General features: G+C 36.6%; 1 protein-coding gene across 1 annotated transcript in view; it reads left to right on the plus strand.

Annotated features, from left to right (window-relative positions):
- LAMA2 (laminin subunit alpha 2) overlaps window positions 1–17,014 on the plus strand; it is a 601,373-nt gene that overhangs the window by 352,340 nt on the left and 232,019 nt on the right. Inside the window, exons 17-18 of the mRNA XM_040627485.1 lie at window positions 4,008–4,135; window positions 12,948–13,034. Of these exons, the coding sequence (XP_040483419.1) occupies window positions 4,008–4,135; window positions 12,948–13,034 (215 nt within the window). The remainder of the gene's footprint in view (window positions 1–4,007; window positions 4,136–12,947; window positions 13,035–17,014) is intronic.

Here is a 17,014-nt window from a genome sequence, read left to right on the forward strand (position 1 = left end):
GAAATGTTTATCCATAGTAGTCTAAGAATTGAATTAGAATTAGATATGTCATAATAAAATATAACTAATGACTAGGATGCCTACCTACCATGAAGATATATGGCTTCAATCCTTTCCATAAATCTATCAAAAATAGACTGTATTTCTATAACAGGAAATTATTTGTATCCATAATATGAAGAGTGTAAAATATAATCTTTATAATGTACATAATTCAGTTTTTTTCCACAGTGGGAAAAATGAGGGCATACTGCATGCTTTTCATTTTAAAATGTCAGCAGTTAAAAGTATCATATGTAGATTAAAAATAATAAATATATGCAATACATAGTCACCAGAGCTTCTTATCGTTTCTGCAATTAAGTCTAAACTTTTAAGCAGAAGAAAAGCTCTGCAAAGGCCAGTACTTCCCATCCTTCTAAGAACCCTCTAGACTGGAGAAAGTACGCTGCATAGACCATGCTGATGAACTCAAGGGCATGTGCATTTCATATTGTCTGACATGGCATGAAGCTTGAAGCAACACTTCTCATTTCATTAGTCTTGCAGAAACACAATTTGAAACAGTGCCATTTGGGAGGATATCATATTCTCATTTCCCTGTAGAATTAAAGCAGACTCTGTTATCTCTATTTCTTAATGTTCTCTCTTCTTCTTGCTCAGTGCCCCCCTCCCCCTTGGTCCACTTAAAAGCTTCCGGGAAAAACCCAAAATGAAAATTCAGGGCTTTTGTTTCAATGCAATTTGGCATTGAGGTTTATTGATGCTCTTTCTGTTTTCTCTCTCTAAGATTTTGTTTAATTGCATTGCTGTATAAAGCATGATAGCCTTAATTTGTGGATCAGTAGATTTTTCAAATGGCATTTTTATGGATAGAAAGACTAAGTGATTTTCATTTTAATTATACCATAAGTCTTTTAAAATGTACCTTGGGAAAAATATTGAGTTACCTTTAAACACTTTGCTAACATGTTATAGGAACTATTCAGCCCAAAGCTGATATGGATTTGCTTTATTTAAACCTAAAAAGACAAAAAAGAAACAGATCACAATATCAGACTTATAATGTTTCCAATAGTCCTATTTCATGTTGAATTGATGAGGAGTAAATCAAATCATGCTGTTGGTCCATTTGGTTATGTGATATTTCTGAGAATGGAAGCCCTTTTTTTGGAATAAAATAGTTTCAGCATAATTTGGGGAGGAAGAATGGAGGGAGCGACAATTATCTGAGATCTTCTACTGATGAAACATTGTTTATTGACTCCATTTCATGGAGAAAAAAAATAGGAGGCCACCTTCAAATAACAGAGGGAATCTTAGGGAACACAAAAGAGATCTTGTCAATAGAAGTAGAATCTGGTGTTTTCTGGGATTTCCATTATGGCTGGTTAATATGTGATCATGTAAAATATTTCTGGAGACTTTCAAATGCCTTTTATCCAAAATGATATTGATAACTAAGTGCTAATATCCCATTTTGAGCATATTGGTTCTGATATGATCCACAGAGAAAAATTTTTGAATGTTGCACAATAAAGACATTTTTAGTGTTTACTTAACCTGCATTTTATCTCCTTTTTTATTATGTATGTTTTTCCCCTAGCATTAAACAGAGGATTATGAATTTTACAGATACACTGCTTTTCAGTTAGCTTGGTTTGAAATATGATTAGAAATGGACTGAAATATATTTTTGATATCAGATCAAAATCCAGACCTCTGTGTGGACCTACATAAAAAGGTCATTTTAACTCAAAGTACATTTGAAGTGACCCAGGAAACGTTCAAAGCCACATGGGAAGATTGTATACTTGCCCCTTCTCATTGTTATTGTCACATGTGCTGTGAATGGACATTTGGAAGGGACTTTATATCAGGACACCTGTGAAAATAACCAGCTCATCAGAGGATCATCTTTTCAGTTCTGATTTCCACTGTATTGTTGTCTAATGCTGTTTTATAGGCTCAGTTGCACAAACACTCGAGTGCTAAGACTAATTTTATGATTTCCACTAGACGAAATATGACATTAATAAATATAAGCAACTTCTACATGTTCTTTTTCTTTTAGATCAGTAGTTAGAGAAAAGCGGGGTGTCTGGGTTACGCAAGATTTTCAGTGGAATTTTAGAAATACCACTTTCAACATGGTTAAGACAATCAATTTTATTATCTTATTTTTTAAAACCCCTAGTCTTTGAAAGTTATAATTTGATCATGACAATATGCAAAGAATATTGCAAAAAATACACAATATTTTAGTAATAGCCAACCTTAGTTAAGCTTGAAGACTGAAAGGACTTACTACGAAGATGAAATCAAAGAGGAAAGCCTTTCTTCACGTTGATCCGTGTTTTATACACTCCATCTTAATCTGCTGTTATTTAGACAACTGTTGATAGTGACGTTAGCCTCTGTGCTCTTTGAAAAAAGGCCTGCTAAATGCATTTGAGAGAGGAATTAAAGTACCTTAAAAAAAAAAAACCTATTTTCAAGTATTGCCAGAGTCTAAAGAAATACCTGTTCACTTGTAGTTGAGTTGTCTTGGGATTTCAGAGCTTGAAAACTTCATAAATCATAGGCTTTAACTCCCTCATTTTATAGAATGTGAGAGATTCAGAGCGTTAAATGATTGGATTTTAATTTAATATCTTCTACTCAATAAAGAAGCTGTCCCTCTCCCCAAGGAATATAACCAGCTTCATTTAAAACCATGTATTTATTTGTGTGTTTTTATTAAGTCCATTTACTAAACATAATTAAAATGAGCTTCTTTAAAAATATACTGCTATAATAATATTTCAGACTTTTCATTAAATTAGGCTGGCCATCCCAATGTTCATCCAGATTAATAAATATTTGCTTTATCCTTGAAGGGAATTTACAGTTTAGGTATTTCTTCTGCATATTTAATTAACGATCATAAAAATAAAGATTTTGTATCCCTAAGCTCTGATGAACTCTTTTCAACATGAGAAAAATATTATAATTTTATATGGTTATAACAATAAAAACGTATTTCAGTCACAATGAAACCATATTGGATGATTTTTAAAAGGAATCAGATACATTTTACTGTACCATTGGAGATGGAAGAAGTTAGGTCTACATGATGCCAAAACATACAAATCTATCAAATTGTGCTATAGAAAGCTTTCTAGACAATTCCAGTGTTTGGTTAACTGGATTGTTCACATTTGTACCAGTCTTTTGTGAACACAGCCTGAGTTGATAAGTATACTTTCACTAATATGAAGAAATCTAGATATAAATTATTTCATTTTGATTTTTGATTTTTGAAAAGGACATAGCACCAAAAATAACTACTTTGTAGAAAAATGCAGTTTCACTTAAAAAAAATTGTTATGTGCCTTGTGGTTTTACTACATTTTGATGTGTTTAAAAATCTTTCAGTATTCTCATTGTTTAATTATGAGCCAAGCAAGCCCCTCACAGATGTAATATGCTAGAGCATTGGCCAAATCATCAGTGCCCTCTGAGGTCCAAATTAATCTCTGAGGTAAGAACATCATTGTCCCAGAGGATTTGTATGAGTGGCCACTGTTCTCATTAAATCTGCAGTTTTAAGCTGAGCAATTGACTTTTACCTAGAATCGGCTACAGTTTCCATTAAATATATATTGTTAGTACTCTGTAACTATGCACATGTACACACATGTGTGCAATCACACGTATTTCCTTATGAAAAAAAAATTGAAAACTAACAGAAAAAGGAAGTAAGATTTGTATAATTAAAAAAATGATAATGAATTTCAGTTGTTTTTTGTTAAGCATGCATATGCTGAAACTGGCGTGTTGTTTACAAGCTATGTACATATTAGATTAATTTTCAGTGCTATTTCCCAGCTGTAAACTTGACCATTTAATGTGGAAAATTATTCTTCTTAACAAGGAATAGACTAATAACTCTGTAGATCTATTTTTGGTAATATGTTGATGTTTGAGACCAAAATAATAAACTTTAATGTGCATGTCTTCCTCAGAACTGTAAGAATCACACAGGTGGCCCATACTGCAATAAATGTCTTCCTGGTTTCTATGGTGATCCTACTAAAGGAACCTCTGAAGATTGTCAGCCGTGTGCCTGTCCACTCAATATCCCATCCAATAAGTGAGTAACCAACTTACCTCTCTAATGATTTGGGCATCCAGTTCTGCAAGTGCATTTTTGATATAGAATGGTTCTTTCTCTTGTCACACATAAATAAATAATAAATATATGCATGAATTTCTCTGGAAATAATATGGTAGGTAATATGAGTTTTTCTAAACATAAAATATTTAAAGTTACAGCTATTTATTCTGCAGAATTTTTAATATTTTAGTTCTAGGTCTGGTGATTTAATATCTAGGTGACAGAACTCGAATAGAATTTCTAAAACAACTATAAAGGACAGACACATTTTATACAAATGTATATACATGCCCACATGTACACACACACACACACACACACACACATACACATCTTCATATAGTAACAAAAAGACCACTAATACTGGGGCACCTGGCTGACTCAGTGGTAGAGCCTGTGGCTCTTGATCTTGGGGTTGTGAGTTTGAGCCCCACATTGGGTGTAGAGTTTACTTAAAATAAATAATTTTTTTAAAAAAGATCACTAATACATTTACTGCTCATTTGGGTCCCAGTCTCACACTATTTATTTATGAATCTTGGGCAAGTCACAAACTCCTAGAAAAAGTAAAGAGACCAATCAATCTAGCTGACCTTTAATCACCCATCCTATCCCTTGGTTACCACATGGTTTGTCACATTATCATATGATATCATACATATATGATATATATATCAGTTTATCTTACTAAAACAGTTATAGTGGTAAGAACTATAAACTATATGAACATTGAAATATGGGTGATATAAGCACCTTATTTTGCATAAACTGTCTTTAAAAGGTTTAATGAAACTTTATACAATTTTTCTAGTCATCTAGTTTTAATTTTTTTTTAAATTTCTAATTATTCAGCTAGAACAAACAACCTTGGCATCTTGAAGTCTTTTAAGAGTATATATTCTGTCTGCCTCTTCCCTTACCTCTTAGGGGAACACTCTCTCCCAGGCGCTCTAATTCACATTCCTTCCGAGTGGCCATCCTTGAACCACCACCTGAACAAAACCCTGCATCATATATAGTTCTTATTTTAATGGGGCATACTGTGCTGAGCAAAAACCAACCTTTTTGCACTAGTAAAAAATTGTAAATAATGATAATTTTAAGTAAAAGGGATCTTTTTGGAGACTCTTCTTAAAGGTAAGCTTAGTGCTTCCTCTGCCTTCTGCTCAGGTCATGGTCCCCTCAGGCTCCCTGCTCAGCGGGGAGTTGGCTTCTCCCTCTCCCTCTGGCCCTCCTCCTAGTCACGCTCTCTCTCACACACTCTCTTTCTCTCTCTCTAATAAATAAATTTTAAAAATCATAAAAAAATAGGTAAACTTAGTACTTAATAATGTCCATATTATATTAGGCACTTTCCAGCTATTTCTAAATGCTATGATAATGCTTGAAGAGCTTAAATTTTTAGTGATTTTTAAAATTAAATCTATCAGCGACTGTCTTTTAATGTAAAAGTGTTATCAAGTTGGTCATATTCTGAATGAGGTCTTACCCAAGACACTGCCAATGAAATGGTCTTTTGTTAGAGTCAATGAATACAATAAGCTAAAGATGTGGAGAATGATTCTGTCACTAAGTTTAAAAGTCCTCATGGAAATTATGGTTCCTACTTTTCAGCCCACATGAAATCCTTATCCTCTCCAACACACCTCCTCCTTCAGAATTTTACAACTTAATCATTGGGGGAAAAAAGAGAACTAATATTTAATTAAAACAGACTACTAGGGACACCTGGGTGTGTCGGTTAGTTAAGCAAGCATCTGCCTTCAGCTCAGGTCACCATCTCAGGGTCCTGGGATTGAGCCCCACATGGGGCTCCCTGCTCAGTGGGGAGTCTGCTTGTCCTTCCCTCTGCCCCTCTCCCTGCACATGTTTGCTTTCTCGGTCTCTGTCTCTGTCTCTCTCTCTCAAGTAAATAAATAAATAATTAAAAATAAAATAAAACAGACTACTATATTCTAGATATAGTCCAATAAGGTGAATATTAGTACCCCCATTTTACAGATTAAGAAAAAAGACTCCAAGTAGAAATATAGCGTTATGGAACCAATTTCGGAGCCAGAAATCCTTGATTTAAATTTTGAGTTCTACTTTCTGGCTGTGTGATGGAAAAGTTACTTTAACTCTCTGTGTCTCAGTTCTTTTATCATTAGTTGTGATAATAGGACTTTCTTATAGTGTTGTGAGAATTACATAAATTAAAATACACCAAGTACTTGAAACAGTGATTGGACATGATGAGTCCAATACAAGGACTAATGATTACTAAATAATTTGCTCAGAGTCATAATATTAAAGAATCAGAGTTGAAATTTTAAGTTTCAAGTCAAAGTACTTTCCAGTCCTCTGCCGTCTACTGGAGAACTTTTTTAAAAAGCACACTGAATTTTAAGTGATAACGTTAAGAGCAATTAAATGGGAAATTGGGTTAACATACGTTAGTGATCAAAATATTTCTAGAGTTTAGAGCATGAGCTTGGATGGACACAAAACTGAAGACCCTTTGGCAACCAAAGGTGTCAGCGAAAAGAAAGAAGCTAAAGGGAAATCTACTGGAAAATAATACATATAGGAGAAAAAATTAAATTCCTTCACCATCTCTGGTTAGTCAGCCCTCTGTTGGCCGTAGTATGACACAACCCTTGCTCGCCAGTGTACTTGCGAAGGGTTAGACCACGCAGCAGAGAACCTGCTCATTCACTATGGCTGAATGAAATTCTCCAGGACCATCCAATATACTCAAAACTCAGTGTTCAACATTTGCTCTCACTGAGGAAAACAGAGGGACTACATCTGGCCTCTCACTTCTGCCGCACTCCTTCTCAGGCAGAATGTCACAGTCACTAGCAGAACTACCAATCCAGCAGAGCTGCCATTGATTGTACAATGCCAACCTTAGCTTAATACATTTTGAGAATTATGTAATTGGTTATGTAGATCTTAGGGATTTATCCTCAAGTCTAACCAACATTACTATAAATGCAGAGGGACCATTAGGGAGAGAACTTCGCTTGGGTAATTACAGGCACTCATGGCCCATCCTTCTCTGTTTGCTGTGCTTCTACTTCATTTTAATAATGGGTTCTGACTGTGTTCCTGAAAGAAAAAAGAATGTCAGCATCACCATCCATCAGTGACAAAGGAATTGGGTCCCAGTTCCAAGGATGGTATTTCCTCAAGTATATGTATTTCAATTTTGTATAATTATGGAGATCTTGATTTAAAAAAAAATAAAAACAACTCCATAGCATCAGTCACACCAAGTTTTTAAAGATCCTTTAATTTCTGAGATGTTTCACTTACATTAAATAATTACGAAATAATAATTTTATCTTTACAAGTAGAACTGAGAATAGAGTAGCAATCTGTTTTAAATTCCAACTTCAAATATAGCTTTTTTCCCCAAGGTTTTTTTTTTTTCCACTTAGTTTAAAAATACTAGTTTTGTGTTTCAAGTTCTAAAGACTTTTAAATTTAAAACAACGTGGAACATTAACATTGTTTAGCTGTGCAATTGTGATTAGAAAAATTCCCTGTAATCTAATGACCTGAATGTTTTATTAAATCACTAAATAATGAGACGGGGAAACTCTCCATTTAAAAAATGTTTTTTCAAGAAGTCATTACTATTATAATCTGAGTTGAAAACTCTGAGGAATTAAACTGAATATTCACAAATAATCCAGAAGATGGGATTCAAATTTTCACAGGTTATTCAGAAAAAAAAAAAAAAAAAAAAACCAGCTAAAGGTTGCTGCAACCTTCATCTAGAAGTATAAGGCTTAGTGATAGTTTTGCTTTGGTGATTTATCTATTTAATCCCTGCTCATAAATCTTATAGATCACAAGCATTTTGGCTCCAAATTTCTTAGATAATATTGCTAAATAAATCAAATATGTAGGGAGATAAAGATAGATTGGTATAATTATTATGATATATGAATACAGACAAGCATATAATATTTAAATTATGCATATATATCAACTTCATCAACTATTCACAGTGTCCACTGTTTGCTTAGCCCTCTCATCTTGGTGATGTATATATTTTAGTTGTAGATTGTAACTAGGTAGTCAAATTAATCTCTAGAGAAGCAAATAAATATGTAAATATTTCAAATGTTTTATAGTCATTAATTTCTGGCATCACATAGCTTATAAATTAAATATAATATGAAAGAGACACGTGAATGTCCGCCCTTGAACACTTAGAATGTGTTTGAATAGATAATATTAAAATCATTTGTATAATAAATTCAAGATATTCTTGCCACAAGGCTGGACAGAGGGTAGGCTCTCAGTAAAGTCCTATTTACTGACACCTTTTTGAATACTACTTCTTTGGGGGCATCAGGAATGCTAGAATTTAAATTTTTAAAAGAATGGAACACTCCTAGAGCTGACTTTTGGGCTCCCTCAGAGGGCTACATTGAATTATTGCTGTTTTATTTAGCGCTTTTAATAGAAAAATAGAACTATTCCAAGACAGAAGGTAAATGTAAGAAATACTCAGCAACATTCTTTAGAAATCTTTGAGTGTGTTAGATGTTTCAGAGCACTTTCCTACACATTGTTTTATGTCTCCATGAGCGATTACGATGTATTTTACCAGTCCCTCGTACCAGAAGGGAGAGCTAAACTGCAGAGAAATCAAATGCCTTGATCGTGATCATTACAGCTTGTTTGTGGCAGAACCAATATTAGAACCCATATATTCTGATTCACCTCTCTGTGCTTCTTCCAAGGGGGCTATAGAAATAGAAACAATTACAGAGACATTGAAGAGAAGCAAGAAAACAAAAGGAAAGCAAAGAAAATTAACACAACTTCACGTTAGACACACCACACATGTTTGTCCTAAGAAACGATCCCAGGGTTTGGCAACAGTTATGCGCATGCAACGGTAGGGGATTACAGCATGATGAGAAAGCACAGGTGTAACTAACAAGTAATGAAATACCTTAAAATGGAAACAAATTAACATATTTTGGCAAAAACAATCTAGAGCATTATGAAACGGCAGCTCCGATTTATTGTGGCACTCTGCGAAGGGCTTGTTTCACACTTTATCGGTATGAAAGGCTTCACTAGGTAGACCATATTCTCTTATTTTGCTCAATGAGAAACTCAAGTTTAGAGGAAAAAGAGTATCCAAAGACACAGAAAATAACCTGGTTCTAATTACAAAATTCAGGGATGGACATTAAATCAGATTTCATATCATCTGAAGGTTAATTAAAGAAATATGTGTTTGCTTAATGGTTCTCCTGAGAATAAGGACAGAGATCATTGACCCGAAAGAAGAAAACCTTAGAGACACTTCAGAATTTCATGTGGCCCAAGCCACAGTCACCAAGCAAAGGAATTTTCCCTTTGTTTTTCTCCCTTCCCTCTTGGTCCTCTGCTCCTTGGGCAGCTGTAACTGGCTCTTCTCACCGCCCTTCCAGCAGCTCTCTCGCGGACACTGCAGCGTCTCCTTCTTTCTGGTTTCTTTCTGGTTTCTCTTCCCCTGACCAGAAGGTTCCATGTTGCAGTTAGTTAGCAGGAATCCTGCTCCCTATTGTATATGCAAACATAGAACATGCCCTGATTCTATAACCCTGACTTTATAATGCTGGAAATCTCATGCCAGTGTGACAGGGGTGGTTATTTCCTATCACAACACAGTCCCAAGAGGCAATGCAGTTCCCTCTTGCATTAGCTGTGAGGAAGCTCAAAGCCATATGCTGACTGCCACTCTCCAAAGAACATACCTTACGATATGCATGCATTTTGTGCTCGAAATATACCCTTGATTTTACCTTATTTGTGTTTTTTTCTCTTGAACCTTATTGCACCATTTTATCTTAATGTACATATTTTGATAGGTAGAATTAAATTCTTTTTGGAACAAGGCCAATTTATCTTTATGTGTATATGCACATACGTTAGCACAAACACCTATATTTGCATATATATTCACATATATATGTATTACATACTTACAAATGATCATTATAAACATAAGAATCTATGTTCAGCCATTAAGAAGGATTATTTCCATGTGCAGATCCTTACTAGGTAGACACCAGTAGCTTCTCTTCCTCCTATTTGTGGAAAATGCCTGCTGTTCTTGGATCACTTGTGTCTTCTGTGGCATGAAGTGGATAATTCAGGAAGCAGAACACAGTCTCTCTGCTGACAGAGAGCTAGCCAACTAGCGTTAAATGACATAATCTTGGAATCGCTGGAAGTCAACAATGATCTTACAGTTCCCTCTTTCTGTCACAGAATAGTTAGCTTCATATTTTGGCCAAAATCAGTGTCAAGTTGCTTGCTGTGTTTGCCAGAATAAATTCTGTAGATGTTTTCTGTTGTACATGTATATTTCCCATTCTCATTTTATTTTTGTTGTTGAATGCCCTCTTCCCCATAGTGGCAACTGTAATTCTAGTGGGAAGTGAGTAAACCCTCAGGTTATATTGTTTAAAGAATATTGAATCACAAATACAGACATAGTTTATGAGGATGCTTTGTTGAGATGCATCATGTCAAGTGATGTATTACCAAAAGTTTAAACTTATTTAATTCTTACCAGTAGAATGAATGCTGGCTGGTTACAGGGAAAAGAGAACATCAAATTAGAAATGAGAAGTCCTAGATTCCCTGCGAAGGCTCCTGGATATTAGCTATGACCTTGGGCAAGACAAATGATGCCTGCCCCAACCAGCTTACAAGATTTTGTACAAATGTGATAAAATTATTTGTAAAAGTCCTCTGAAAATGTAAAGAGCTAGTCAAATTGAATATATTGTTATTCCTTAATTTTTTTTCCTGAAAAAGTATTGATTTTTGTCAGTGGGTGCATTTTACTTTACTTCTGTTGGTTTTAACTGACACATGAGTATATTTAAGAATTTGAAATCTATTTTATGGTTTTAAAGTGTCAGAAACCCTGTCAAACACCTTTGACATGACTTACGGTAAACTGATTTAGGATTTTAAAAAATAATTGGTATGGTTTTCTTTCAATCACTGGAGTCCCGCATGAGTGGGAGACCCAGGGCTTCTAGTTAGAGTCATTTTGTCCCTAGACAATGAGACAGTTATAGAATGCCAATTTCAAAATAAGACATACGTGTATTCTAGAGATTTGTCAAAATCCAGTCCTCCCTTTTATGTCTGAGAACAATAGCAAATCATGAGGTGAGGAGGGGAAAAAAAAAAAACTGTTTCTTTTGTTTTTACATGTGCCTTATTTTCTTCAATGCAGTCATTCACCTGCCAAAAAAATCACTCATGGCAAAGACCTTTTGGGAGCAAGTGCCAGGCTGCTCTTTAAAAGATGGCGCTCCTCTCACAGAGTACAGACTGGTCGTGACTTGGTTCTGCTGCTCATGGCAGCCACCACAACCCCTTCACGCGGCGTCTTTTGTATTTGTAACTCAAGGTAGCCCAAGTCAGGCTTCCCCCCTGCCTTACTGCAACAGATTCATTTTGACTTTGCCCTGAGTTGAAATGTTTTAAATGAATGAAGGACTTGGTTCTAATAGCTTGCTACTAATAAAAAATATATATATATATATATAAAATCTTTGCAGGATTGCTATGAGTTAAGCCAGAGGAGTATTATTTAGAAGTGGTACCTGTGATCTGACCTGCACAAAAGTCAAGGAAGTATTCCAAAGTGATTCAGGTGTCAGGAGCAGAACAAGATCAGGACTGGCAATGTTTAATTTGTTGTTCGCTCATTAATTCATTTAGCCATCAGACAAGGCTGCATTGAATTGTCCTGTTATATAAAATAGAAAAATAAATCTCTTTAGGGAAACATAATGGGAGGGAGATCAGTTGGGGGCAGTTTATTTTAAAATGGTAGAGCAGCAGAACTCACAGAATTCAGAAGGACTGATGGCTCTTCAGAGGGCGATTGTGTCAATCTTGGGGTAAGGTTCATGTGTGAGGGGTGTCTCTCACAAGGCAAAGAAGTTATGTCTGAGGTTATACATGTTGTTGAAGGCTGGCATATAATTCTGTAATTCCTCTGCTGGATCCTAATTTGGTATTCAGTTCTGTTACTTCAGACCCAAACTGGAAATGTGTACAAAGAGAGAGATCAAATTTGGGACATGCCAGAAGATGTGTAGTGGCAAGGTTTTTGGGGATTGTTTGGCTGATTGTATATTTAAGCAGAATACGCATGCTTTATCTCTTCTGAAAAACCTTTAGAGGATTTCATCTGCCTAAACAGCATGCTCCTTGGTCCACGTGGGCAGAAGCTTGCGTATATGTACGCATGTGTGCACACACACCCACACCCTTCCCCCCACCCCCCCACACAGTACCAGTGCTGAAAGTAGGAGCCCCATCACCACCACCACTACTTCCAAGATCACATACTGAGTTTTCCAAAATCTCTAACAGATTTTTCTGACCTACTTCAAATTCAGAAGGATTTGGCTAGAAAAAAATATATGATGTCGTGTCTTTCCAGGCCTGGGCAATCCCTACAAAGCAACTGTATAGCGCCACTTGTTACTGATGATCACAGACCCAGAACAGTCAAAAGTCAGCTAATAACATGCCACGAGGCTCCTGCTCTCCACTGGGCTATATTCACGTCTGCAGAAATAGCAATGTCATTTCATCCTCAATTGGCCAGACCCTAATCTCCATCTGTGAGACAGGAATGACCAGCCTGTACCCTCTTGTCACAGCAGTCCTGGAGAAAGAGTAATGAAAACATGCCGCTAATGACTTTGTGTATGTGTTTCTTCCTTGTCTCTGTTGTTCCCCAACAATATCAACACAGCTTTAGCCCGACGTGCCGTTTAGACCGAAGTCTCGGATTGGTCTGTGATGCATGCCCTGTCGGGTACACCGGACCACGCTGTGAGAGGTGAGCATGGACCACCTGTCTTTCACGGTGATTTCTACCTCGGGAGTTATAAAACCACAGATATTATCATCCTTTGCACTATTTCAGAAACACCACCACACTCAGTGAGGTGAAATAAAGTTTCTCACTGTACTTGTCAAACACATGCATTGTATTTTTATAGTTTATTTATTCTCTAGAAATTGCTCTATAAATCTCCATTCACTCAGAGAGTGTTTGATTAATGTTTTAATCTTAAAGGTTAAGCATTAACCTATAATCTTTCTAGAAAGTATTGCTCAAGTGGAAAGTCATGCACTCTAAGATTTATCTTACTGTCTATGTTGGCACCATTTATTTTTCATAATTAGTTTTTTGTTCTAAAATGTGGCTTAAATGTGTAGTTCATAGTTCAGCAAGCGGTCCATAATTTACCTTCAATATATTTGAAAATAGAAATAAAATGTGATTTATTATCGTGAATTCTATCCTCTTCTAATTACTTCTAAGCCCGTAGTTTAATTCCTGTTGATTTTACTAGGTTGCTTTGCAGTGGAACTGGAGATATTATTTTATGTAATTTGTGTGATTATTTTTCTCCTGAACTATTTTTAAAGGAAAGGTTCTTCTGTATTTCAGTGTCGGTATAAAAAAGGGTACAAAATTCTCCCTTGATATCGTTGACAAGTACACCAGCATTGCTCTGGTTTTAGCACTGGAAGTCGTCCCCTTTGCAGCGGGGGATGGGGAAGCAGAGGAAGTGACCTGCTTTCACCCATTATCATTGAGGCAAACACCACAGAGGGCTATTTCTGCCTCTCCTTTCCTGTCCTCTCATCACCAAGCTCAACCAGGGTGCATAAAGTTAATGAAGCAGGAGCCAATCACCCAGAGAGAAGTGAGCCAACAGCTAGCAGTCTGTGGACGAGGTGCCAGTGATGGTTCCCAGCGGCAACAAGTAGTGTTTGTGAGCGTGGCCACATCTGTAAATGAGTAATGGAAGAATAGAACGGAAAGAAGGATGATTTATTTGCAACCAAGGAACCAGAGGTCTTTGTGTTAATAAAAAAAAAAAAAAAAAAAAAGGAGGGCACGCGTATATTACTTACTATAATCACAGGACACATCATCGCCAAGACAGATTTACATCAAATGTCTAACCCCCTGGCTCACTCCAGACAACCTTTTCTTTAGCAGCTGAAAGATGACAGCCCCTCTGTCACACAGCGCCATTAAATCCCACTTATCTAGGTGAGCATAGTCTCTGATGTATTTATGTTACTTTGCTTCATGCTCTGTATTTTCTCTACATGGTAGACGATCCTTTCGGAACCATGCACAATTTAGCATTCTGCATTTTATTTAACAAACATCCGTTTAGCAACCCCAAGTGCCAGGCACGGGGCTTGATGTAGGACACGAACAGATGCGTCGTACTATCCTTACCTTCAAGCAGCTCCCGTCTCTGAAGAGGATGAGAACGGTTGAATGTATTCTGGAGACCATTCTACTCTGAATAATCAAAATTACCGAGGAAAGAAATACCTGACGGATGATTTTCTGTTTAAAATCTTTCTTAATCAACTTGAGAAGAAAATGGAAATGGACCTGCTTCCCAAATGGCATATCTTCTCTCCAATTCAAGTTCATCAGTCAAGAATCATCTTAAACTATTATTATAGGGAAGATGGAATCTTATATTTTTCTAGCCAGAATTTGGATTAGGGTTTTCCGGGAATATTTAGGGTTTATCGTTTCTCTGTACTTATATGAGCTCAAAAGTCCATTAGTAGAGGGATTCAAAATATTAGGAGAAACATTTTTGAGGATGTGCAGGCTGAAGTAGAAGGAGAGGAGAATAAGGGTCAGAGGGGAGAAGACGATCCTGGCTGCTCTGAAAATCTTGTAATCAAAACTATTCTGTAAGTGATTGGTGTAATCAGTTTGTGCACATCATCTACATAAAATCAGCATTGGAAAACTGGAGCAGTGTTTCCCAAACTGTAGCTGTTTTTGAAATAGAGTTCTGTGATCGCAGAAATATAGGAAGTATCTATTAGCATGTTCAAAGTTCTGACATGTCCTGGATGGAAGAAATCTGTTTAATTTCTTTTTTCTTTTTTTTTTTTTTAAAGATTTTATTTATTTATTTGACAAAGATAGAGACAGCCCGCGAGAGAGGGAACACAAGCAGGGGGAGTGGGAGAGGAAGAAGCAGGCTCATAGTGGAGGAGCCTGACGTGGGGCTCGATCCCGTAACGACGGGATCACGCCCTGAGCCGAAGGCAGACGCTTAACCGCTGTGCCACCCAGGCGCCCCTGTTTAATTTCTTTAACTCAGCGTTTTCTTTTCTTTTCTTGAGGTATAGCTGACGTACACTGTTACATTAGTTTCAGGTATACAACATAGTGATTGGACAGCTGTATACATTATGCTATAACTCAGCATTTTCTAATCTTGTGTGACCATCAATCCTTACATACATACATATATATATATATATATATATATATATATATATATATATGGTATTGTGACAAAGATATGACATAATATTAACTGATATTCTTTTTTTTAATTTGACCCACAATGTTACATTAGTTTCAGGTATACAACATAGTGATTCAGCAACTCTGTAGGTTATCCTATGCTCACCACAAGTGTAGCTCCCGTCTGTCCCCATGCAATGCTATCACAATATCATTGACTGTATTCCCTATGCTGTGTCTTTCATCCCTATGACTTATTCACTCCGTCACTGGAAGCCTGTATCTCCCTCTCCCCTTCACCCATTATGCCCAAACCCCCACTCCCCACCCCCCACCCCTGTGGCAACAGTGTGTTCTCTGTACTTATAGGTCTGATTCTGCTTTGTTTTTTTTTTAAATTCATTTAAAATACTGACTGATATTCTATAACGTGTAGAGCACTAGTTACACTTTCCAGAAACTTCGCATGGGGCCAAAGTGCTCATACTTTCAGATATTACTACTTTCCTCTGGGGAATGTTTTAAACAAAAGAAAAATGAGAGAGAGGATGAGGGAATCAGGTATTCATCATGGCACTTTGCTAAGATTGTGGGCATCTGTCATTATCAAGGAGGAGAAAAAAATAGAAAAAGAAAGTATATTGAAAGGTGTAAAGGGATGAGTGTTGGAGCATCAAAAGACATTTAAAAGAACATGGAGAAAAAGTGAGCTAAATGCTGATGACACTGCTCTGCTGGTCACCAAGCTACTTTCAGAATAAGACTGTAGTCCCAGCAATATATCGTACTTAATGGAGAGACACTTAAAAAAGACCGAAAAGACTGTGGCAGGGTGCCTGGGTGGCTCAGTCAGTTGAGCATCTGACTCTTGGTTTCAGCTCAGGTCATGATCTCAGGGTCTTGGGATCAAGCCCCACATGGGTGGGCTCTGCGCTCAGTAGGGAATCTGTTTGAGATTCTCTGTCTCTCCCTCTCCCTCTCCCTCTACCTCTCCCCCCACCAAAATAAATAAATAAATCTTAAGGAAAAAAAAGACTGTGGCAAGTTGACCCAGTGGGATCCATAGGACCACATGAAAATTAATGAGATATATGGACCCCTGAAGCCTCGTCCCCTCCCTAGCTGACCAATTTTTAATGACTCCTCCCCAAGTGAGGAGAGAGAGGTCAAAGTCAAGACTCATTTCACAATGGCTACTGAGAATGCAGAAAGTATTAGAACCTAATTGCTTAAAATTTGGAAAATTACCTATAATTTTATCCATATGATTCATATTCTAGGTCAGAAAATTTTCTTTTTGCTTTTAAATTTCAGTTCTAAAATCCTATTTAGATATTCTCTGCTTCATAAATTCCTGACTTTGAATTGAGTCTAATTGCCATATTACCACTGTGCTGGTGAGAATTTCTACTTATGCCTGAGTCTCCTTGAGCTCTTGAGTCTCAGACATGGAGTGTGCAGTCACAGAAATAGAAAAAGCAAGACAGTCATACTCAGTAGTACTATTAGCA

Source organism: Ursus maritimus, unplaced genomic scaffold (genome assembly GCF_017311325.1).
Source record: "Ursus maritimus isolate PB19 unplaced genomic scaffold, ASM1731132v1 scaffold_13, whole genome shotgun sequence".
Classification (NCBI taxonomy): Eukaryota; Metazoa; Chordata; class Mammalia; order Carnivora; family Ursidae; genus Ursus; species Ursus maritimus.